This window comes from Dendropsophus ebraccatus, chromosome 3 (assembly GCF_027789765.1).
Source record: "Dendropsophus ebraccatus isolate aDenEbr1 chromosome 3, aDenEbr1.pat, whole genome shotgun sequence".
In the NCBI taxonomy this organism is placed as follows: domain Eukaryota; kingdom Metazoa; phylum Chordata; class Amphibia; order Anura; family Hylidae; genus Dendropsophus; species Dendropsophus ebraccatus.
The window spans coordinates 109,814,697-109,840,768 of NC_091456.1; the positions used below are offsets into that span (position 1 = coordinate 109,814,697).

General features: G+C 45.2%; 1 protein-coding gene across 3 annotated transcripts in view; it reads left to right on the forward strand.

Annotated features, from left to right (window-relative positions):
* The window catches only part of FKBP8 (FKBP prolyl isomerase 8), a 102,354-nt gene extending 88,150 nt beyond the window's left edge, over positions 1–14,204 (forward strand). For 2 of the 3 annotated variants that reach the window (XM_069962482.1, XM_069962483.1), the window contains exons 8-9: positions 5,092–5,223; positions 12,824–14,203. In XM_069962482.1, the coding sequence (XP_069818583.1) occupies positions 5,092–5,223; positions 12,824–12,910 (219 nt within the window). In that variant the 3' untranslated portion in view covers positions 12,911–14,203. Of the gene's footprint in view, positions 1–5,091; positions 5,224–12,823 lie in introns of all 3 variants that reach the window. The other variant, XM_069962484.1, reaches the window with a different exon arrangement.
* Positions 14,205–26,072: the final 11,868 nt, after the last annotated feature.

The following is a 26,072-nucleotide window of genomic DNA, read 5'->3' on the forward strand; positions in this document are numbered from 1 at the left end:
GTTTCCTATCTTGGTTATCCCCCCCCCCCCCCCCCCCCCCCCCCGCGCCGCGCCCCCCCCCCCCCCCGGTGCCGCGCGCCATAATGACCCCCTCTATTAACCCATTACATTAATTATTCCACCCGATTAACGCCATTAAAATAAATAAAGATCTAATAAAAATGACAATTTTTTTGTTAATCCCTCCCCCTAAAAAATATAGAAAAAATGTCACATGTACCCAAAATGTGTACCACTAAAAGCATCTTATGCAGCCAAAAAAAAAGTCTTCACATAACTCCATTGGCGAAAAAATAAAAATATTGCTGCTCTTACAATATGCAAGACACAAACAGTTTTTATAGTATAAATGCCATAAAGTATAACGAAAGCTATATAACATGGATATCACTGTAATCGTACCGACCTGTCGAATAACGATAACATGTCATATGTGAGGTATAGTAAATGGTGTACAAAAAAATGATGAAAAACAGCTGCTAAATTGTGTTTTTTATTCGTACCATCTCATAAAAATTTTTTATAAATAATGATCAGGGTGTCACATGTCCCTCAGAATGGTACCGATGGAAAGGTAAATTTATCTTACACAATATTTTGGCACCGCAAGTCCTCTGTGACATTGTATTATGGCTAAAAAAAAAAACCTGAAATAAGAAAAGACCCTAAAAATACACAAGGCTTCTGACATGTCTGCGGCCTGTGGTTGAGTCAGGTGATGCACTGCGGCCACATGTGGGGGATTTCTAGAAACATTGGAATATGGGGAATAAAAAGTGAGCTCCATTTCTCAGTTAGTATTTGCTGTGTTAGAGGGAAACAATAGATTAACCCCTTCCCCCAATATGACGTCCAGGGACGTCATGAAAAGCAGTGGCAGAACGCATCATGACGTCATGCTTTCCCTGCATCCCCCCTCTGTCTCTATCTAAGATCGAGCAGCAAGAGGAGGCTGTGTGACACAGCCTCCTCCTGCTGCCACTGCCCGGAGGGGAGCCGTGCTCCCCCCGGGCAGTTAACCCCATAAACGCCGCGGTCAATGCGACTGCAGCGTCTATGGGGAGATTCAATTCAATGTCCTCCCGCCGATCGGGCGGCGGGGGGAGGCTGCAGAATGTTGCCTCCCCCCACCGCCACTACATGTATGTCCCCCTCCCCTCGTTCTCCGATACTGGCGGATCGCCGCTATTACCGTTATATCGGCGATCCGCCGGTACCGGGCATTACCATCGCCGTCGCCTTTCATCTCCCCCCACCGTGAATCTCCCACGGTGGGGGGAGATGAAAAAGTATCAATCAGACCCCAGATCAGCCCCCCCTAGTGGGCGATCACTAACCCGCTCCCCTCCCCGGGCGGCCATCACATTCAAGATGGCCGCCCCATCCCTTTGAACAGACTATCTCTGTTCACAGGGATGGAAATAAAATAATAATCAAAGCCCCGTGCTCTCCGCCACCGGAGGTAGCGGAGAGCATGGGGCAGTGATCGGGGACCCCCCTGTGTGGTCCCGGAGCAGGTGATCGGCGGTATATACTATATACCGCTGATCGCCTGTTCCCAGTGCAAAGAAGCACTTTTTATCCCCTGTCACCATAAATGATTGGTGACAGGGGATAGAAAGTGATACAGTGTCGCCCCCCACCCCCCCAGTCACCCCCGTCCCCCAGTCACCTCCCTTCCCTATATACATTACCTGATCCAGGGAGGTCCTTCCTCCTTGGCGTCCAGGCTGATTCTGAAGTGCGCATGCGCTCCAGAATCAGTTATCTCGGAAAATTTAAAGTTGCCCGTAACCACCCCAGATTGTCTGTAACCACCGCAGGTTGCCCATGACCACCCCAGGTTGCCCGTGACCACCCCACATTACCTGTAATCTAAATTTTTATTGTATTTTAGTAACTGCGCTATTCTAATAACTATTACTAGCTGCGGTTTTCCTCCAGCAAATTGGCACTCCTTCCCTTCTGAGCCCCGCTGTGAGCCCATACAGTGGTTTATGCCCACATATGGGGTACCGTTTTACTCAGAAGAAGCTGTGTTACAGATTTTGGGGTACGTTTTTTCTCCCATTCCTCGTGAAATTGAGAAATTTTAAAGTAAACAAACATATTATTGGAAAAATTTGAGTTTTTCATTTTTACTGTCTTATTTTGAATACTTTCCTCTAATACCTGTGGGGTCAAACCGCTCACTGCACCCCAAGATGAGTTCTTTGAGGGGTGCACCTTCCTAAATGGGGTGACTTTTGGGGGCGTTCTATTCTGCTGACACTACAAGGGTGCTGCAAACGCACCTGGCGCTCAGAAACTTCTTCGGAAAAATCTGCACTGAAAATGCTAATTGGCGCTCCTTCCCTTCTGAGCCCGGCTGGGTGCCCATAGTGTGGTTTATGCCCACATATGGGGTACCGTTCTACTCAGGAGAACCTGCGTTACAGATTTTGGCATGCAGCTTCTCCCCTGTTCCTAGTGAAATTGAGAAATTTCCAACTAAACGAACATATTATTGGAAAAATTTGAGTTTTTCAATTTTACTGTCTTATTTTGAATACTTTCCTCTAATACCTGCAGGGTCAAAATGGTCACCACACCCCAAGATGAATTCTTTGAGGGGTGTTCTTTCCAAAATGGGCTGACTTTTGGGGAGGTTCTCTTCTGCGGACAGTACAGGGGCGCTGCAAACGCACCTGGCGCTCAGAAACTTCTTTAGCAAAATCTGCATTAAAAAAGCAAATTGGCTATCCTTCCCTTCTGAGCCCGGCTGTGTGCCCATACAGTGGTTTACGCCCACATATGGGGTGCCGTTGTATTTAGGAGAACCTGCTTTACAAATTTTGGGGTACTTTTTTTCTCTTGTTCCTCGTGAAATTGAGAAATTTCAAACTAAACGAACATATTATTGGAAAAATTCGTGTTTTTCATTTTTACTGTCTAATTTTGAATACTTTCCTCTAATGCATGTGGGGTCAAAATGCTCATCCTACCCAAAGATGAATTCTTTGAGGGGTGTACTTTCGAAAATGGGGTCACTTATGGGGGTTTCCAGTATACAAGCCTTCTAAATCCATTTAAAGAACTGGTCCCTAAAAAAAAAATCAGTTTTGGAAACTTTCACAAAATGAGATAATTTGCTAATAAATTTCTAAACCCCATAACACCCTAAAAAAGTAAAATATGTTTCCCAAATTATACCAGAATAAAGAGGACATGTTGGTAATGTCATTTAGTAACTAATTTATGTGCTGTGACTTCCTTTTTTAGAAGAAGAGAATTTCAGAAGTTCATTAAATGATGAATTTTCAAATTTTTTATGATATTTTGATGTTTTTCACAAAAAACACACAAAGTAGTGACCAAATTTTGCCACTAATATAAAGTGCCATATGTGACGAAAAAACAATCTCAGAATCGCTAGCATACGTTAAAGCATCACTGAGCTATAAGCGCATAAAGTGAGACAGGTCAGATTTTGAAAAATGAGCTTGGTCATTAAGGCCAAAACCGGCTGTGGAGGCAAGGGGTTAATATTGATTAATCCTTAAGGGACACAGCCAGTTTTCATTTTTGCGTTTTCCTTTTTTCCTCCTTATGTATATAAGGCCATAGCGCGTGCATTTTTCCACCTAGAGACCAAGATGAGCCCCTTTTTTTTGCGCCACAAATTGTACTTTGCAATGGCAAAGCCGTTCGCCCTAGGGTGAAACTGACTGCTTATATATGTCCCTCAAGTCAGTACGATTAAAACGATATGTAACTTGTATAACTTTTTATTTTATTTAATGGCTTTTAAAAAATTTAAACCTTTTAAAAAAATATATATGGCCCTTAAGATTCCTTAAGATGCTTATAACACTTTTATCCTTTGGTCTATGGGGCTGTGTGAGGTGTCAAACCTGACAGCTGCATATAAATGCTCTGCTCCCGCTGTCCCTGGTGTCTAGTGGGACGGATCTCCTCCCCGATCGCATCACCCGCGCCCCCGCAATCCGTTCTTTTGGCCGGGCCTCAGCGTCGCAATGGCGCTAATCCCGGCTCGGCAATACATTGCTGTGGTCTGCAGCAGGCCAGAGCAATGTATCACCGATCTCGCTGATCATTGCTGTGTATATACACAGCATTGATCTTTATGAGAGATCAATGCTGTGTATATAGACGTCCACCAGGGGAACTTCTAGTTAAAGTAAAAAAATAAAAAATAAAGTAAAAATTAATTGATAAAAAATCCCCACTCCTAATAAAAGTCCAAATCACCCCCTTTTCCTATTTTATAAATACAAATAAATAAACAAATAAACATATTTGGTATTGCCGCGTGCGTAATTGGCAAACTATTAAATTATCACATTCTTGATCTCGCACGGTAAACGGCATAAGCGCAAAAAATTCAAAGTGCTAAATTGCGCATTTTTGGTTGCATCAAATCCAGAAAAAATTCAACAAAAAGCGATCAAAAAGTCATATATGCAAACAAGGTACCGATAGAAAGTACAGATCATGGCACAAAAAATGACACCTCACATAGCCCCATACACAAAAAAATAAAAGCGTTATAAGGATGGGAATACAGCAATTTTAAACACATTTGGTTTTTTTTAAAAAAGGTTTTAATTTTTTAAAAGCCGTCAGATAAAATAAAAGTCACACAAGTAACAAATCATACCGTAGGGCGAACGGATTAAACATGAAACTCCCTGATATGAAAACAAATTCCTTTTTTTTTAAAAAAAATAAATAAATTTGACAGCGCAAATGATTTTTTTTCCAGTTTCGGAGTATATTTTATGGGAAAATAAAGTCTGTCATTGCAAAGTACAATTGGAGTCACAAAAAAATAAGGGCTCATAAAACGAAAATTGGCTTTGACCTTAAGGGGTTAATGTTAAGATTAGCTATGATGGTTTTTGTTCATATGTATGTTGGTCATTTGTATGTTTTTTTTTTTGCATAGGGAAAATTTCACATGTACCAACAGAGTGCTATATGGTTAGAAAAAAAAATAATTAGTCAAGACTGTGTGGTAAAACATATCATTATGTGTGATTACATCTTTACTGAGCAGTGGTGGTAGTTTATATTTGTATTGTTTTACAGACAATCCATGCAGAGCTCTCCAAGTTGGTGAAAAAACACACAGACCAGAAAAATGTAGAAACTGCTATGTATAAGAAGATGCTGGGAAGCGTGAGCACCTCCACCAACAAGCCCACCCAAAAGCCTTCTTGGGTAATGAGCAACAGTACTAATTTTTTTTTGTTTTTAAAAAAGTCATTTACTTAAAGGGATCTGGGCAAAATTAAAATAGGGAGGGCAGGGGGTTGTAGGGAACATAACCAGGGCTGTGGAGTCTGTAAGCCGCAGCTCCGACTCCAACTCCTGAATTTTATCAATACCGACTCCTGCTTCTTCATAAATGGCCGGTCATATACCAGGGGAGTTATTTATCACACTGGCTCAGCAGCTTCTCCCTAATGTCCTACATGATCCTGGAGCAACTTCTGAGGGGAAAGATATAAAGCAGCTTCTCCTGTGTGTGCAGTGGATGCAGCCAGTCTCCAGCCTCCATGTCCTGAACTACTCACAACTAGACTAGATGGAGCAGGTGGTCTTTTCCTGCTGACAATATAGAAATCTATGTTTCTAATTAAATATTCACCATACACACAAACACTAATAATGCCAAATACCTGTAATATAGAGGTCAGCCATAGTGATATAGAGGGGTCACACAGTGATATAGCGGGGTCACTGTGGGTGTGGGGGCACGCCATAGCGCACACACACAGCCTGCTGCAGCCATAACATACACACACACTCACACAGCTGCAGCCATAGAACACTGAAGAAAAACACCACATTGAGGACAGAGGTTACTGCTGCACTACTTATGTCTCCTCCTCCTCCTCTATATTACACAGGATATCTTCATATTACACTGCTGCTCATATACAGGCATCCAGGAAGAGAACAGCACAGATCTCCCCCCCACACAAAATGGACTCTTCCAGCTCAGAAACAATCTGCCAAATAGTAACCGACAACTTTTCCCCGCCCCCCCCCCCCCCCCCCCCCCCCCCCCCCCCCCCTCATCTAATAGGGCCAGTGTCCTATTAGAATGTTGCTCATAATATATATTGATGAGCAAAATTAAAATATCAAACTCAATTCTAAATTGTTCGAAGATTTTTTTGGTTTGGTTTGTTGGTGTACATTTTTTCCGACTCCAGCCAAAACTAGATATGACTCCAATTCCAACTTCACAGCCCTGAACATAACAATCAAGTTATACTTACCGCTACCTGTTCCCCCCACAGTACTACGGCTCACGATTACCTGCTAGTCTCCTGTATCCCCTAATCCTGTGATGTCATGGCCCAACTCAGAAATACCCATTTAGTGACTGAGGAGCGACACCTGTGTTGTGACGTCACAGGAACTGTGAGATACAGGAGACTAGCAGGTGATCATGAGCCGTAGCACTGCAGGGGCACAGTGACTGGTAAGTATAACTTGATTATGTTTCCAACAACCCTCTGCCCTCCCTGTCTTTTGACGTTTGCCTGAGTACCCCAAATAGTTCTTGGGAAAAAAGCAGTCATTTATTACTTTGGGCCCTATTACACGGAAATCGTTAGCGGACTGCCAACAGGGTGCAGAAATTCCTATTTTTTTATTTAGTTGTATGCATAGCAGCCAATTGATTGTGAAGAATGATCACTGTAACTTCCTGCATCTCAAACAGATAACCACCAAATGCCCGCTTCTTCCACGTGCATGCAGGCAGAGGTGTGCGCACTTCTTCTCGCATTCTTTTCATATGAATAATTTCAAAGCATTCCTTCTATAAATCTCCTTGCAGCAGTAAATGTCTTTTTTTTTTTTTTTTTTCCTCTGACTAGATTTAACATGTTGGTATACATAGATGTGTTATAATGTGGATATGTTGTAAAGTAATGTGTACAAAGGATTTTTTAAAAATCCTATGATTGGGTTGCAGTTAGTCGTAGCTTGCATTGACTTTTGTCCAGCTTGTTTTTCAGCTAGTGTACGGAATTGACTACTCTTTTCATGCCCAAACATGTACAGATTTGTCACAGATGACTTCAAAATCTGTGAGAAACATATACGTCCTAATAATCTGTATTGATTCTGCCAGTGTACCCACAAGATCATCGTGAGTTTAATAACAAACGTTTCATGCTTTAAAATAGCAGAACTAATAGGAACCGATCATCTAAAAGATACAATTTATTTATTTTTTTTAATTAGTAATCGTTCTGTGCTTTAGACGCGAAATTCAGCTACCCATAATTTAGTGTACATTAGGAATTTATGTTCACAGATAGCCCAAAACAAATAATAAAACATAACTTTTAATCCAATTATTCAAAATAATATCCCCACCAATATTCAAAGCTCATAGAGCCAACACATAGACACACAGACAAGTGAGTAATAATCCAGAATATGTATGACAGTACAAAGTGATCCCTGGCACCAACTCAAATTAATCATAGAGTGCGTGGCTCAGAGTAACTAACTGTCATGCAGCTAATGCGAGAGAGGTATTTCGGGCACTATTGAGTATCCGCCCACATATGGGGAGCACCAGACCCTGTCTGTCCCTATCCCGGTGCACCACCTACCCCTACTCGCTCAGGGAGTAGCGGAGTTATCGCCCTAAAAAGGACAGCCCCTGCCCGATTCTACCCCTGTCATGATGCCCTACACTTACCCTGCCTAAGCTCCCGGCACGTGTTTCGTAGATACTCGTCAGGGGAGTCACATCAGGTAGACAACACTTCCATAGGGTACATGTCTCACAAAATAATATAATACAGGAAGGGCGACCTGACAGTCGTCAGAAACGCTTAACTCACGTGGCCCAATGGCCGACAGTCACATGTAGCAGCAGCGTATGGCTCCAGCCCATTCATCCCATAGCGGGGATCTAAATAATCAAGGAGCTGCCCGCCCGCAGCGCGTCATCCCCAGCTTCCGGTCTCGTGGAACGCAACTTGCGATCCACTGACGTATAATTCTAGGGGACCCGCTCAATGTCGGCGCTCCAGTCAACTCTTGGCAACATACTATGTTTACCGAATAAATCAGATCAAACCAATTAGAGGAGTTATATGACTAGTACAGACGTTATAAGTAATATAAAACACTTATTCTTTCAGACTGCGAACGTTAATGGAGAGGCCACATAATGTGGAGGAACGGATGAAACAGTATATAACTAAACTATATCAAGGGGAAGGAGAAAGGGGAAAAATGCAAAAGAAAGAAATGAGGAGGGAGAATAGTGGCAGGTTATAGATATATATTACATATTTACATAGTGCTTGCATATCAGACTTTTTACAAGAAGCATCCATATGTCAACTGTTCATTTAGGCCCTTGGGACATACTGTCTGCATACGGAATATCCACTCCGTTTCCCGTTGTAAAATCAGTCTATCCCAATTTCCACCTCGTATGGGGGGGTCATACTAACTCCAGTCCCTGAAATCTCAGACAGGTGGTATCCCCATTATGGCTCATATTAACATGTCTTGCTATGGGTTTCTCTGCCTGCACGTTTACATCTCTCAGGTGTTCCCCCACTCGGCGCCTAAATTCACGGATGGTTTTACCAATATATTCAAGGCCACATGCACATGTGACCTTGTACACCACTCCTTTCGTTCTACAATTTATGTAGTCACGGACGGTGTACACTTTACCTGTCACATTACTTGTGGCCTTTTTAGTTACTTCCATATAAGGACAAGCCACACAACCACTACATCTATAATTGCCCGTGACCTTTTTGTCTAGCCATGTGTGCTGTACTTGTAGTGGCATATAGTGGCTCCTCACCCATCTGTTACGGAGGCTCCGTCCCCTCCTGTATGTAATCTGCGGTCTCTCTTTCACCGTATCATGTATATCGGGATCTAATTGAAGGATATCCCAGTGACGTTCCAAGATCGCTCTTACGTCACCTGAGGCTGCATCATATGTACCAACAATCCTGGTACCACCTGTTACCTCTGGTCTCCCTCTTGGGACCAACAGTTCTTGAATATATTGGTAAAACCATCCGTAAATGTAGGCGCCGAGTGGGGGAACACCTGAGAGATGTCAACGTGCAGGCAGAGAAACCCATAGCAAGACATGTTAATATGAGCCATAATGGGGATACCACCTGTCTGAGATTTCAGGGACTGGAGTTAGTATGACCCCCCCATACGAGGTGGAAATTGGGACAGACTGATTTTACAACGGGAAACGGAGTGGATATTCCGTATGCAGACAGTATGTCCCAAGGGCCTAAATGAACAGTTGACATATGGATGCTTCTTGTAAAATGTCTCTGATATGCTAGCACTATATATATATATTTAAATATGTAATATATATCTATAACCTGCCACTATTCTCCCTCCTCATTTCTTTCTTTTGCATTTTTCCCCTTTCTCCTTCCCCTTGATATAGTTTCGTTATATACTGTTTCATCCGCTCCTCCACATTATGTGGCCTCTCCATTAACGTTTGCAGTCTGAAAGAGTCAGTGTTTATAATACTTATAACGTCTGTACTAGTCTGGCCTCCTTCTTTAAAACCAAAATTGACACACTCCGCTCCGACATCACCTCCCAGCCCCAAAGTCCCATAGCTCCTATTACTTCTCCCATAGGTCCCCTTCCCTCTCCCCCTTCGCTCTCAGCCTTTGACCCAGTGACAGAGGAAGAAGTCTCCAAGCTCCTCTCCTCCTCTCGTCCTACTACCTGCCCTAGTGACCCTATTCCCTCGCACCTCCTCCAGTCCCTCTCTCCTGCTGTCACTGCTCACCTCACCAAAATATTCAACCTCTCCCTCTCCTCTGGTATCTTTCCCTCCTCATTCAAACACTCTATTATAACCCCACTGCTGAAAAAACCTTCTTTAGATCCATCCTGTGCAGCCAACTATCGGCCTGTCTCCAATCTCCCCTTCATCTCTAAACTCCTGGAACGTCTTGTCTACTCTCGCCTAACCCGCTATCTCTCTGATAACTCTCTTCTTGACCCTCTACAGTCTGGTTTCCGAACCCTTCACTCCACTGAAACTGCTCTCACCAAAGTGTCAAACGACCTCCTGAAGGCCAAGTCACAAGGAAACTACTCCTTGCTGATTCTCCTGGATCTCTCAGCAGCGTTTGACACTGTGGACCACCAGCTTCTCCTCTCCATGCTCAGCTCTCTTGGCCTCAAGGATTCTGCTCTCTCTTGGTTCTCTTCCTACCTCTCTGACCGCTCCTTCAGTGTATCCTTCTCTGGCTCTACTTCCAGTCCCCTACCTCTTACTGTTGGGGTTCCCCAGGGGTCAGTCCTGGGTCCCCTCCTCTTCTCCCTCTATACAGCCCCCATCGGACAGACCATCAGCAGGTTTGGTTTCCAATACCATCTTTATGCTGATGACACCCAGTTATACACTTCTTCCCGTGACGTCTCCCCTGCCTTCCTGCAAAATACTAGTGACTGCCTATCCGCTCTCTCTAACACTATGACCTCTCTGTTTCTCAAACTTAATCTCTCTAAAACTGAACTTCTTGTATTTCCTCGATCTAACAAACCTAAACCCGACATCTCCCTCTCAGTCTGTGGTACTAGCATCACTGCTCTGCATCAGGCTCGATGTCTGGGGGTTTTGTTGGACTCCAATCTATCCTTTACTCCCTATATCCAAGCTCTTACACGCTCCTGTCATCTCCATCTCAAAAACATCTCCAGAATCCGCCCATTCCTCACCACTGACACTGCTCAGACTCTGACTGTCGCCCTGATCCACTCCCGTCTTGACTACTGTAACTCCCTACTAATCGGTCTTCCTCTGTCTAAGCTCTCCCCTCTCCAGTCTATCCTGAATGCAGCAGCCAGACTCATCTTCCTCTCCAGCCGCTATACCGATGTCTCTCCTCTGTGCCAGTCACTGCACTGGTTACCCATCAAATCCAGAATCCACTTCAAGCTTCTCACCCTCACCCATAAAGCTCTCCACAACTCTGCCCCTCCATACATCTCCTCCCTCATCTCCACCTACCATCCTTCCCGTGCTCTGCGCTCTGCAAATGATCTAACCTTAACATCTTCCATAATCAGAACCTCTCATTCCCGCCTCCAAGACTTCTCTCGTGCTGCACCAATTTTCTGGAATGCCCTACCCAAACACATCAGACTAATACCCAATACCCACAGTTTCAAGCGTGCCCTGAAGACTCATCTCTTCAGGCTCGCTTATAACGTTCCCTAAACTGTTTCCCCGTTCTGTTTCCCTTGCTCTATTTCTCTGACTGTTCCTGCACTTTATATGTTTACCTGCATCAGACATTGGCGTTGTTACTGGCTCATCCTGTAATTCTAATTATGTACAATGGCTGGACCATGGACAAATAAAGCACTTATGCCTGGTGTCTATGAAAATTAGTCCGTAAGCTCCAACGAGCAGGTCTCGTCTATACTCTGTATTTTGTATTTTTTGTTATTTTTATTAACTTTATTAACTATTTATTCCAATTTAACTGCGTATTATGTACCTCTGTACTGTATGCATAGAAAAAAAGCGCTGCGGAATCTGTTGGCGCTATACAAATAAATTTATTATTATTATTATTATTATTACTAGTCATATAACTGCTCTAATTGGTTTGATCTGATTTATTTGGTAAACATAGTATGTTGCCAAGAGTTGACTGGAGCGCCGACATTGAGCGGGTCTCCTAGGATTATACGTCAGTGGAGCGCAAGTTGCGTTCCACGAGACCGGAAGCTTGGGATGACGCGCTGTGGGCGGGCAGCTCCTTGATTATTTAGATCCCCGCTATGGGATGAATGGGCTGGAGCCATACGCTGCTGCTACATGTGACTGTCAGCCTTTGGGCCACGTGAGTTAAGCGTTTCTGACGACTGTCAGGTCGCCCTTCCTGTATTATATGATTTTGTGAGACATGTACCCTATGGAAGTGTTGTCTACCTGATGTGACTCCCCTGATGAGTATCTACAAAACACGTGTCTGGAGCTTAGGCAGGGTAAGTGTAGGGCATCATGACGGGTAGAACGGGGCAGGGGCTGTCCTTTTTAGGGCGATAACTCCGCTACTCCCTGAGCGAGTAGGGGTAGGTGGTGCACCGGGATAGGGATCGACAGGGTCTGGTGCTCCCCATATGTGGGCGGATACTCAATAGTGCTCGAAATACCTCTCTCGCATTAGCTGCATGACAGTTAGTTACTCTGAGCCACGCACTCTATGATTAATTTGAGTTGGTGCCAGGGATCACTTTGTACTGTCATACGTATTCTGGATTATTACTTACTTGTCTGTGTGTCTATGTGTTGGCTCTATGAGCTTTGAATATTGGTGGGGATATTATTTTGAATTATTGGATTAAAAGTTTTATTTAATTGGATTAAAATGTTTTATTATTTGTTTTGGGCTATCTATCTGTGATCATATGTTGTTTTGAGATACCCCTCGGTGGATTTGCATTATTATAACCACGTGTCTGTGATTATTACGTTAGGAATTTAAATTACATATTAAAAAAAAATAGATTTTGGCCGGAGCTCTCCTTTAATTGTCCATGACAGTGCTAAAGATGGCCAATGCCAACCAGATTTAGAGACTTATGCCCTATCTTGTGGGTAGGTAAGAGTAACTTTAATGCTGGGATTGTACAATTTATGGCACAATCCCATTTTTATTGTAAATTAGTGATTGTAATTTGGCTCCTGTACAAATAGACATCCTGCACATGACATGACTCAGATACGCTAAAATAACTATTTTCTTTCCCACAGTCTATTTCCTGGAAGTGGCTTTTTGGGGCCACAGCCATAGCAATTGGAGGTGTAGCCCTTTCTGTTGTCATAGCTGCCCGCAATTAAGCTGGCACCCTTGGAATATAAGGACGGAAGCCATTTTCTGTACTGTGGATGAGCTGGAAGCATCAGCAATTCTTACACCTTCACTCTGAAAGAAATTCTGCTTAAGGTGCAGTGTACAATCGATGAAGATATTCTATGTGATATTTCTATAATATTTTTCTGAACAGATGTCTCCTCATTTGTCCTCTGTAAACTACTGTGAAGCAGTGCACTTTTATCACAGAGTTCTAGTGAAGCGACAACCATGGGATGTGACAACAGTGAAATGATTTGAACACCATTCATACAGTGCTTGATGTATGGTTTTTTTCAGACAAATACCTGAATATAGGAATGTCCTTGTTCTGTATATTTAGTGAAATGTTTATTTCAAAAAAATGTTCAGAGGATTGTTTTGGCCAAAGACTATTGAAGCCTATGTGTACATTCAGCAGGAACTGATCCTGTAACAGCATTCCAACAGGCCAAGAGACTCTGCACTTCTACTGTGTGATCTAATCGTTGTAAGGCACCTTTACTTAGTAATTTGGGTAGATGATGCACAGTCATTAAAATAGAGAAGACTGCAGATTACTTGCTGAAACTCTGTGAAATAGATGTTCCCACGTAAAGAGTGTTCTGTATATTTAAGATTATTTTGAAAAAGAAAGAACTTATATTTATTAAAGAGAGAGTTTAGAAAGGGCCCAAGCATACAACATTTTGTAGTCTTTGTGTGGCAAGCATAACAAATGTACTATTTTTCACTATTCCTACTGTATTCATGTGCAACAGATAGTGTTGAAGAGATTTCTGTAACTTAAAATCTATTATATTCGTCAGAATGAGCGTGTTTTTGGAGACAAGTATGTGGATTTCCACTCAGATGAAGAGTTGCAGAAAATTCAACAGCAAAATCTGACATGCATGAATCCACCCTACTGGGACCACTTAGCCTGAGATGCTATAAAACACTAGGACCACGTTTTGCTTAACCATGCCAGTCTGCATTTACAATTTTTAATTCAGAATTACAGTAGAAAGAACCTTGCATCACCAAACTAAAAAATAGCCTTCAATACAAGAATCAGCGAACACAGCCCCTTACACTAATGTGATTCTCACAAGTATACTATGCCATCTGGTGACTCTTTATATAAGTTATCTATAAGTTAGGCTGTAGGGATGGTCCGAAACGGGTTCGGTTCGGGTTCTTATGAACCCGAACCCTCAGTAACGATTCCCGCTGTCTGCCCGCTCCGTGCAGCGGGCGGATCAAGCGGGAGGACCGCCTGGAAAACTGGGATATAGCCATAGGCTGTATCCCAGTTTTCCAGGCGGTCCTCCCGCTGTATCCGCCCGCTGTATCCGCCCGCTCCACGGAGAGGGCAGACAGCGGGGATCTGCTGCCGAGCGTTCGGGTTCATACGAACCCAAACCTCGGCAGGTTCGGACCATCCCTATTAGGCTGCTTAGTCATAGTCTGGGAGTAAGCATTGATGTGCAGGCAGTGCTGGCCCTCAGATTGTAAGCAGAGTTCAGGTTCTATTAGGTCCCTTAGGTAGTACTACATCTTCTAGATCTAGCAATGGTATTTGGATATTGAACCTGCTGATAGTTGGTATGCATTGTAATAGAGATCATTTTGGAAACTTCATTATATATGTTAATTACATTACTTTTACTGGTTAATAAATCTAATTACATTGTTTAATCTACTTATGGTCTGTGGCGTTTTATTGAAATTGAAGTCAATGGAAAAACTGAGCCAAGTGGATTGCATACAATTTAGGGATGGTCCGAACCTGCCGAGGTTCGGGTTCGTATGAACTTGAACGCTCGGCAGCAGATTCCCGCTGTCTGCCCGCTCCGTGGAGCTGGTGGATACAGCGGGAGGAACGCTTGGAAAACTGGGATACAGCCTATGGCTGTATCCCAGTTTTCCAGGCGGTCCTTCCGCTGGATCTGCCCGCTCCACGGAGCGGGCAGACAGCGTGAATCGTTACCGAGGGTTCGTGTTCCCCCCCCCTTCATAAAACATATACGTTACATGGACTGCAAAAATGCAGTGTGAACCCAGCCTAATTGTGCTATTCATCTGTCTCCTAGTTTTTGCTTAGTTCTTGAACTGAAGGCTGTGGGGATACCCCTATAGAAATGTACCATTGTCTCTTTTGGCCTAGACAAAGGATGGCAAGAGAATTATGCCCTGCAAGGGGTAATAGATTGCTATAGCCAGCAGAAGTCCAGCACATGAGATTGCCATTACAAGTTCCTGCTCTCTTCTAGCACTCACTAACCGTGATAGACTAAGCATTTTCTGCTTCAAAATAAAATATGATGAAGGTACAAAGGTATTGCAAAGTTACATTCATATTGAATAACTGTGTCTGCAGAAGGGGTAAATTGGGAGACCAAACAACTTAATACTTTAAAAAGTTACTCTCATTTGGATACCCTTTTAAGGATAAACTTTCAGCAGGTCTGTAGTCCACTCCTAAAGCGTGTGGCATGAGGGTCTGACATAAGCAAATTTGAGTTTTCTGGCAGTCCTGTATACTGCATATTTTAGGAGTGGGCTACAGACTGGGCGTTTGAAGGATTATCAGATGAGGGGTACCCTTTAAGGCCATGTTCACACAGTGTATGAACATCAGCCAATGTGTGACATAGAGTTGACACCCCCCTCTTTTTAGTTTCCATAGCTTTTACACCTCTGGGAAGAGTTTCTTTAACCCCTTAATGTCCAAGCCAATTTTCGTTTTTGCGCTTTTGCCATTTTATGTTTAAAAGTCCATAGCGCTTGCATTTTTTCACCTAGAGACGTATATGAGCGCTTATTTTTTGCGAAACCAATTGTACTTTGCAATTACAGCCATAATTTTTCCATAAAATATGTTGTGAAACCGGAAAAAAATCATTTGCGCTGTCAAATTGAAAAAAAACGAATTTGTTTTGATTTCGGGGAGTTTTGCATTTACGCCGTTCGCCCTATGGTAAAACTGACTTGTTATGCATGTTCCTCAAGTCGTTACGATTACTATGATATATAACATGTATAACTTATATTGTATCGGATGGCCTGTAAAAAATTCAAACCATTGTTAACAAATATATGTCACTTAAAATCGCTCCATTCCCAGGCTTATAGCGCTTTTATCCTTTGGTCTATGGGGCTGTGTGAGGTGTCATTTTTTGCGCCATGATGCGTTCTTTCTATCGGTACCTTGATTGCGCATATACGACTTTTTGATCGCTTTTTATTACATTTTTTTCTGGATTTGATGCGACCAAAAATGCCCAATTTTGCACTTTGGGATTTTTTTTGCGCTTATGCCGTTTACCGTGCGAGATCAGGAATGTAATTAATTAATAGTTCGGGCGATTACGCGCACGGCGATACTAAATATGTTTATTTATTTATTAATTTATATTTATAAAATGGGAAAAAGGGGGTGATTTGGACTTTTATTAGGGGAGGGGATTTTTTATTAATAAAAACACTTTTTTACTTTTTTTTTTACATGGACTAGAAGCCCCCCTGGGGGGCTTGTATATACATAGCACTGATCTCTCATAGAGATCAATGCTGTGTGTATACACAGCAAAGATCCATGAGATCGGTCATAGATTACTATGGCCTGCTGCAGGCCATAGCAATCTATTGCCGAGCCGGGATCAGCTTCATTCCGACGCTGAGGCCCGGCACGGCCAGAAGAACGGATCTCCCCCCCGCGATCGCATCGCGGGGGGGAGATCCGACCCACTAGACACCAGGGATGTTGTGCATAAAGCACTTCAATGCAGCTGTCAGGTTTGACAGCTGCATTCAAGTGCTTAATTAGCCGGCGCGGCAACGGGACCCGCGCCGGCTAACAGAGGCACTGCCCGGCTGCACGTGTCAGCCGCTCTGAACACCCCCCGCGGCGCCATGACAGAAATCAATAGTACAGGCGATTTTAAGAAACTTTGTAATTGGTTTTATTAGCCGAAAAATGAATTTTTATCATGAAAAAGCAGTTTGAAGCTCTCCCCCTGTCTTCATGGTTTCTCTATGGAGAGAGAAAGTAAAAGCAGCAAAACAGAACAACAAAGAGTTAATTTACATTCAAATCCCGGGCTCTCTCCTTTGACAGGCACCATGGACCTCTCTGACCTCTAAATAGGGCTCTGAATAGCTCCCCTGCTAAGCAATCCTTTGTTCCCTGTCATCCTGTTAGCCTCACAACGGATGGGGTGTCTCCGCCCCTGTGGACTTGCAGGACGATAGGAATTTTAATGAATCAACTTTAACTCCACCCCCTTAGTCTATATAGCCTCCCCCGGCCCCTTATACCTCAGTTTTTATTTCGTCCTTGTGGCAGGCTTAGGACGTGTGCTAGAGGAAGGTCTGGGTAATAGTGCCCTGATCTCTCTGGCTATAGCAGGAGATGTGCGGCGCGCTCGCCATCTCCCAGGGCGGAAGTGCGTATTGCAACTTCCGCTCGTGCGCCGGCGGAATTGTCTCCTGTGATGGGAGCCGCCATTTTGTCGGAGTCCTCCGAGATATCCGCCGCTCTCAGGGACAGCTCCACTGCACCTCACTGGGGCGGTAGCTGACTCTATCCTCTAGGGAATCTAGGGATCGCCCTTCCTGGAGTCCAGAGAGGGATGAGCAATTTAAAAAAAAAAAAAAAAAAGAAAAAAAAAAAAGGGGCGGGGCTAACTTTTGGCGCCAATTGCGGCCATTTTAGCCGGCCAGGTACGCCGTATTCTTGCTGTCAGTCCATCCTAAAGGTAGGCTACAGCTGAGTGATAGAGTTTACCTGGCATTGGGACTTCAGCTGGAGGTCTATCCTGCTGGGAGCGGAGAATCTTTTTGTCTAAGGTAATATCACTCGGAATCTTTCTTTGCTTGCTTGAATAATTTTAATAAGGATTTCTACAGATGTCTTCCAGAGAAGGGTCAGCGAATGGAAGGAAGTCGGCTAGCAAGCGTAGAAATCTCACTTGTTACCTATGTGGTAAGTGGCGTTAGACGCTTCACTAATGTGCCTACCAAGTGTATATACTATATACAGAGTTATATATGTGTTTTCACAGAAAGGCAGTTACCTGACGGATGGGAGTATCTGAAATGTCAGGACTGTAGATCCCAACCTCCAGACAGAGGAGAACCGGACGTACAAGACGTTGTAGTCTGGGTCAAAGACTATGTCGCACAGTCTGTGGACGGACTCAAACAGTCTATAGAGGATTTAAAGAGTTCATTTCAGCGTTAGTAGTAACATTTATGAACTTATAATATTGAAGAATTCTCCAGGATACTTACCTTCTCCCCTCTCCCGCAGAAAGTCGTAAAAGACCCAGAAGAGGGAGATCTCCGATGGGAACTGAGTATACTGTAATCGACGAAGTGGGATCTTCGGACGATGATGATGATGATGATATTGACCCTAAAGCTATGCGATTCTACTTTCCAGTAGAAAAGGGGTCTAAACTTATTAGGGCAGTTAGAGCCCAGAATCAGCCTGAGGAGGATGGTGAGATGCCTTCTACCTCCACGGAGAGAGCCTTTGATATAGAGGACCCCATATTTAAGATGATCAAGAGTGAATGGCAGAAGCCTGAAAAGGCTCCTGTTCTTTCTAGGAGATTTAAAAATCTCTTTGTCTTACCAGAGGAAAAGTCCTGCTCCTGGGTTCATCCTCCTAAGGTCGACGTGGCTATCGCCAAAATTTCTAAAAGAACCTTAGTCCCAGCGGAGGATGGGTCCAGTCTTAAGGACCCGATGGATCGCCGGATGGAGGTGTCCTATAAGAGGGCATATTCTGCAGCTTCTGCGCAGACCGCAGTAGCAAATTCTTCTTATGAAGTCGGTCGTGCGCTCAGAAAATGGCTGATGAAGGTGCAGGATAACATTGAGAACGGGACCAGGAGAGACGACATATTATCTTCATTTAAAGAAATTAATATGGGGATAGATTTCCTTTGCGATGCCGCTTCTCAGCAAGTGAGACTTGCTGCAAGATCTATGGCATTGGCCACGGCAGGCCGTAGAGCCTTATGGCTCCGACCCTGGCAGGGTGACTGTCCTTCAAAGTTTTTTCTTTGTAATTTGGAATATGTTCCAGGAAGGTTGTTTGGGGAAGAGTTGGATAAGCTGATGCTCGATCTATCAGATAAACAGGGGAAATCCCTTCCCTACACTCAAAAAACAACTTTTTGTAAACAGTTCAGGAAGGATAGAACCCCACAAAGGGTCAGGCAGTACCGCTATTCTACAAAAGGCAGAGGTGCTTATTCCAATAAGAAGGGGCCATCCAGGCAACCCCCCAAAGGGGGAGCAAAGAAGTCAGATTTTTGACGGTTCAGGTATTCCGGTAGGAGGTCGCTTAATTTTCTTTTCAAAAGCATGGGAATCCAGGATTACAGATCCTTGGGTTCTAAATGTTATAAGGGAGGGTTACTCCCTGTCTTTGGAGGATCTTCCACCGGAAAGGTTTTTGATTTCTCGTCCCCCTGCACCCCCCAGGGGAGTTATTTTAGAGGAGGAAATCCAGTCTTTAATTTTGAAGGCAGCTCTGGAAGAAGTGCCCCCGGAAGAGTTCGGAAGAGGAGTGTACTCACCAGTTTTCTTGGTCCCCAAGCCTTCGGGCAAGTGGAGACTAATAATCGACCTCAGATATTTGAATCAGTTCATAAGGAAAAAGAAATTCAGGATGGATACAATCAGATCAGTCCAGCATGTCCTTCTCAGAGGGGATTTTCTTGCTTCCCTAGATCTGCAGGATGCTTATTTTCACATCCCCATTTGGCCTCCTCACCGGAAATATCTCAGAATAGCTGTACAAATCAACGAAGAGCTGCGTCATCTTCAGTTCAAAGTCCTACCCTTCGGTATAACCACAGCTCCTTTTGTATTCACCAAGGTGGTATCCTCGGTGGTGGCGGAGCTTCGTCTACAGGGGATCAGGGTTATCCCGTACTTAGACGATTGGCTCATCATGGCGGCCACGGCAGACCTCCTGAGCACGCAAATTACCATAGTCCTTCAATTTCTGCAGTCGTTGGGATGGATTATCAACAGAGAAAAGTCGACTTCCGGTTCCGGCGCGGCCATGTGAGGACGCACGCCTGAGGAGCTCCCGGTGTGAGGCGACACGGTACCTTGCAAAACCGCCGCAGACGGCGACAGACCAGCCCGGGGAGACAGGACGGCAGGCGATCAGCAGGGGGTCAAGCAGATGGAGCGATATCTGCTCCGTAGCACCCAGAAGCAGCCCCAGACGCCGGGCCACATGGCGGCAGTCGGATCCAATATGGCGCAGGAGGAGGAAAGCACTGCCACAGGCGGCCCCCCCCAGCAGGCAAGTGAGGGCTGGCGAGACCCAGAACCGGGGCAGCGGCAGCAGAATACCGGCCCAGCGGGACCGAGACATCCTCCCGACAGTGCAGGGGGAGAGTGTGGAAGGGACGCCAGCCAGGACCCGCAGCGAACCGGCACAGAGGAGGGGGAAGCAGGACCCAAAGTCGGTAACCATGTGCTATCTATGGGGGAGACTCAGCCTGCAAAGGCAATGCTAGGGGGTCCCGGCCAATACCAAGCTCCCCCAGGCAGCCCTGCATTCCCATCCCAGACCCCAATACAAGGTACTATGCCACAGATCTCTGCCCAGGCTCAGCTGCTGGAATATACTGGGGAAATAGGCGGTGCTGCCAGCATTACTAACAATACCTGCTCACAGGGAGGAATATCGCCCGCAATTGACTATAAGCTATTGGCAGCAGCAGTTACACAGCACATACTCCCGAATATGCAGAGAATAATAGAGGATGCTTTTAAGACCTCTCTGTCTCAGATACGTAAGGAAGTTACTGACCACGCCACCAGAATTGAGGTGGTGGAACAGCGTGTTTCTGCTCTAGAAGATGAAAATGACTTTCTTCGTTCTCGCGTACGCCAATTATATGATGTCACTGAGGTTATGGAGGACAAAATAGATGACTTGGAAAATCGTTCCAGAAGGAACAATTTGCGCATCATAGGGATACAGGAGAAAATTGGCGCAGCTGACCTGCAACCATTCTGTGAGCGGGACATACCAAGGGCCCTTGACCTGCCCCATGCGTGTAGGATTGAAAGGGTGCACAGATTGGGCATGCCCCCCAGTATCCGCGAGAATGTGCGGGACTCGATTAACACAAGACCTCGCCCAGTTATATTTCGGCTGCTGGACTTCAACGATAAAACGGCCATCCTACGAGCTTACAGGAAGAGGTCTCAGCCCCTGGAGGTACAGGGCATGCGCCTCATGATCTTTGAGGACTACTCTGCAGAAGTCACAAAACGGCGCAGAGCTTTCAGCAACGTGTGCACAGCTTTATTTAAGGCGAAAAAGAAGTTCCAGCTGCAATATCCGGCCACCTTGCGCATTTTTCATAACGATGGCTCAATGTCTACATACAAATCACCAAAGTTGGCGGAAGAAGCTTTCAGGAGAAATGAGCCCTTCAGTGGATCACAGCCGTCCAGCCAACGGTCACAGGACCGCCTCGCCCAGCATACAGCCCTCCGCCCGGAACAGTCTTCACCCAAGGAGCAGCGCCGGTGCATGCGACGTGCAAGACGCGCCAGAAGTCACTCCAGGTCTCCCTCCCCTGACTGAGATGTTTGAGGACGGGGCTGTAATCCGGCTGCTTAAGGGACAGTAGCAAGTATCTCGCATTCACCTGCATAGATGTTATAGTTATCATTTAACACTTTTCTTCCTTACATAACAATGATCCTGCTGTTGTCTTGATCCTCGGGGCGTGACTTTTTGTATACCTATGTAGTGGCGCCCCCACGGGAGCCCGTTGCATGGCTGAAAAAAGAGAAGTCCCATACTCGAGGATGGAGAGGCAGTCTCATGCTATCAGGCCCTCTCACGAGATGACAAATCACTTTTGTTTGGTTAGGTTTTGTTGTTGTTTTTATGTATCCCAAGTTTTATTTAAGAGGCACGCGGTATATGGCATAGGGGACACATGGTCTTTTGTTTCTTTTTCTCTTTCCATACTCTCGGGGGGAGAGGGGAGGGGGGAATTCAAATATGAGCTTAGACAGACCTGTGGGCATAGGGTATCCACTGCTGAAAATGCTCTCTCTAATGCGATCTCCTTACTACAGATTATCCTTGCATTCTATCTTTGTCTCGACTCATCATGGTTAGACTCATAACATGGAACGTTAAGGGGTTAAGATCGCCCAATAAGCGAGTGCAGCTACTCCGCTTTCTGAAGAAACACCGCCCCGACATAGTAATGATGCAGGAAACACACCTAGAGGCGGAGGACATGAATAGAATGCAACGATTCTGGGTTGGCAGCGTCTATGGGTCCCCATCAGTGAACGGTAAGGCGGGAGTTATTACGCTGATTCATAAGTCCTTCCAATTTAAGCTAGTATCTCACACTAATGATGCTGAAGGAAGGGTCTCGCACCTGATTATAGACCACCAAGGGGACCAATATAGCATTTTTAATATATACGCCCCCAATGGGGATAACACGACCTTTTTTACAGGACTGGCAGATAAGCTAAATGCAGATACCACTCAGAAGAAAGTAGTGGGAGGGGATTTTAACACGGTCCTCGATCCAAAAGAGGACAGGAAGGGACCCTCAACAAACCCTACGCCACACCGGTCTAGAGATAAAGTGCTACCGGGTTTCCTGGAACTGACAGGCCTGGAGGACGCATGGCGACTCACACATCCAGCCGACAGGGACTTCACCCACTTCTCACACCCCCACCAATCCTGGTCTAGAATAGACTACATATTGACTAACCCAATACTCAGCCGCAGGGTAGAATCGGTAAAACATGGGGACCTAGTCATCACGGATCATTCACCGGTTATATTGACCCTATTCCCATCCTGCCCGACGGGTAACGAGTTTATCTGGCGGTTTCCCTCCTTTATGACGGAGGATGAAACGTTTGTTGAGCTTCTGAGGGGGTGGTGGACGGAGTTCGATTATTATAATGCGGAACACAAATCCACTCCCCAACTATTCTGGGAAACTAGCAAGGTTGTTCTTAGAGGTAAATTAATAGCTCATGTCACCTCGATGAAAAAAAAAAACCGCCGCTCAATATAAAAAGGCGAGTGATCACCTTAGAAACGCTTACACAGCCTTCCTGGGGGACTCATCTGACTCCAACAGGGAGGCCTGGCAAGCAGCAAAGGCTGACTATGAGCTATGGCTAGACAGGAGGGATAGGATGTATCGCTCCCAAGGCGAGGTGGAATTTTTCCGCTACGGTAACAAGGCGGGCAGACTCCTGGCTAGACTAGCAAAAGGTAGACATCCCCCGGCCCATGTATTAGCCCTGAGAGACCAACAGGAGACCTTGCACACTACCCCGACCCAAATAAATAAAATCCTAGGGGATTATTACACATCACTTTATTCCACACCCCCTTTGGAGACGGGTACCTTGTCCACTTTTCTAGCGGATTTATCACTTCCTTCACTCTCTATGGAGCAGCAGGAGGTGCTAAACGCAGAAATTACTGAGGAGGAAGTCCGTGGGGCTATGAAGGCCTCCTCAAATGGCAAGGCTCCCGGACCCGACGGGTTTACGGGTGAATTTTTTAAAACATTAACAGACCAGATCGCACCAAGTCTCACTGCACATTTTAACTCTATGTTTACCACAGGCAATGTCCCGGCAGGAGCAAAAATGGCGTACATAAAAGTTCTCCCTAAGCCGGGTAAAGACCCCACAGACCCGGGATCGTACCGCCCAATCTCGCTAATAAATCATGACATTAAACTACTGACCAAAATACTAGCAGACCGACTAGCCAATTACATGCCTGACCTGGTGGGGGAGGCGCAAGTGGGATTTATTAGAAATAGGTCGGCAGTCACTAATATTAGAAAAGTGCTGGTGGTCTTGGATAGGATCCGACACCGCCCTCAGCCAAACGACAACCCTGCTTTATTGTCTCTAGACGCGGAGAAAGCGTTCGACAATGTTCGCTGGGATTGGCTGTGGGCGGTGTTAGACAAATTCTCTATTGGAGGGCGCTTTCAGGCGTTTTTGGGGGGCCTGTACACTAATCCGATAGCGAGAGTCCATACCCCGGGGCTCTTGTCAGCCCCAATCCCATTAGGAAAGGGCACCCGACAGGGATGCCCGCTTTCCCCCTTATTGTTCGATTTGATCATAGAGCCTCTAGCCAAATATCTAGATACCTCGGACATGTTCGAGGGTATTCAGGTGGGTGGCAGATCAGTTAAAACGACCCTCTTTGCGGACGATCTCCTAATTTTTCTTAATAACCCCCACACCAGCCTGCCCGCATTATTTAGTTTCCTGACTGACTATGGTAAGCTTTCAGGATATAAAATAAATTTTGCTAAAAGTGAGCTCCTCCCTCTGGGTCCATCTCCCCCCCCTTGGGCTCGTGTAAATAGGCCATCTTCTGTACAGGTAGCTAAGTCACATATAACTTATCTGGGGATCAAGGTGGGGAAAACGCCGGACTCTTTGTACTCCCTAAACTATCCTCCACTACTGAACAAAATCTACTCAGAACTGCGTAAGTGGGCACAATTGCCAATCACCTTTATGGGACGCTGTCACCTGGTAAAGATGATCAGTTTTGCGCGGTTGTTGTACCCACTTCAAACCCTACCCCTGCTTATAAAACACACTGACATAAACAAACTTCGCCAGACCTTCTCCAAATTTATATGGGCGGGTAGACGCCCGAGAATTGCCTTCCAAAAATTGGCCCTGAGCAAATTGGATGGGGGGCTTAACTTCCCAAATGTTAGGGGATACAATATAGTCTGTCTTCTCCGTCATGTTATTGACTGGCTACATGGTTCCTCCTATCATTCTAACTTCCCCCTTGAGTCAGCACTCCTTCAACCCTGGAACCCGGTGGCACTTCTACACACCTCTCACTCCCGAATGCCGACGCAGCTTAAGAGCTTTACCATTCTGAAAGATACAGTGATGGCGTGGAGGGAGGTACGAAAGATATTTAAACTTCCCTTTCTCTTGTCCAAAAGGATGCCTCTCTTTGGACATCCAGAACCCCCTTGGGGAAGTTCCCCAGGATGGGCGTTGCAATGGATGACCAGGGGAGTCACCCAGGCGGGTCATCTGATTAATCCCGAGAGTCGGCAATGGTTCACCCCATCGGAAATCCTGTCTAAATTTGATCTTCCTCAGTCTCACTTCCTCTATGTCCAGCAGGTGTATTCCTTCTGCTTTACCAGGCTGCGGAACTTGGGGGAAGAGGCTCAAAACCATACTTTAGATGACATCATGGGGGCCACTCCTGGGAAGCCTTCCATATCAGTATTGTATAATGCCCTTAGAGATTCTTTCCTAAAAATTGACAAGACAGCCCTATTCCCGACCTGGGCTAGATGGACGTCTGATCAGCAAATTCAGGAACAAATCTTGCAAGGGTGGCAAAAGATCAGAAAATGCATAATAAATGAAAGATGGAGAGAAACTTATTTCAAATTAGCACATAATGCACTCTATGGTTTCAACATACTCCCCTCTCCGCAATTTCCTGACAGAATCACAGCCTGCCCAAAATGTGATCAGCCCCTTACTAATCTGTGGCACGGGGTATGGGGTTGCACACACACCCAAACATACTGGAGGGCCATAGCTGCCTATGTTCACACGCACTGGAAGATAGAGATATCACACTCCCCCCAGGCCTTTCTCTTCCATCAATTAAGACCCCCGGAGGAAGACACAGTGGTAAAGATACCTGACGTAGTACACATAGCCATACATGTAGCATTGCGGTGTTTGTTCCAGGAGTGGCTCTCAAGTAAGACTCCAGATGTCCCTATGGTAATATCTCAGCTAAAAAGACTCTTTGGCATTGATAGAGTTTATGCTGAACGTCACAAACACTCAGGGATTAAGGGGTTTTTCGACCGCTGGCGTTCCTTTTTGGAATCCCATCACACAGCTCAAGAGATACATGACATAATGTACCCCTTTAGACTCACTGAGTGGTACTGTAGGCATGACCTGGCAGGAACCTTGGGGCGCTTACGTGTCCGACAACCAAATCTAGGAGACCCTGGTAGTAATGTATCTCCTTAGCTGTCCTTGTGTCCCAGAAGAGGGGTGGGTGATGGGACAAGGGAGACGAGGGGGGGGAAATTT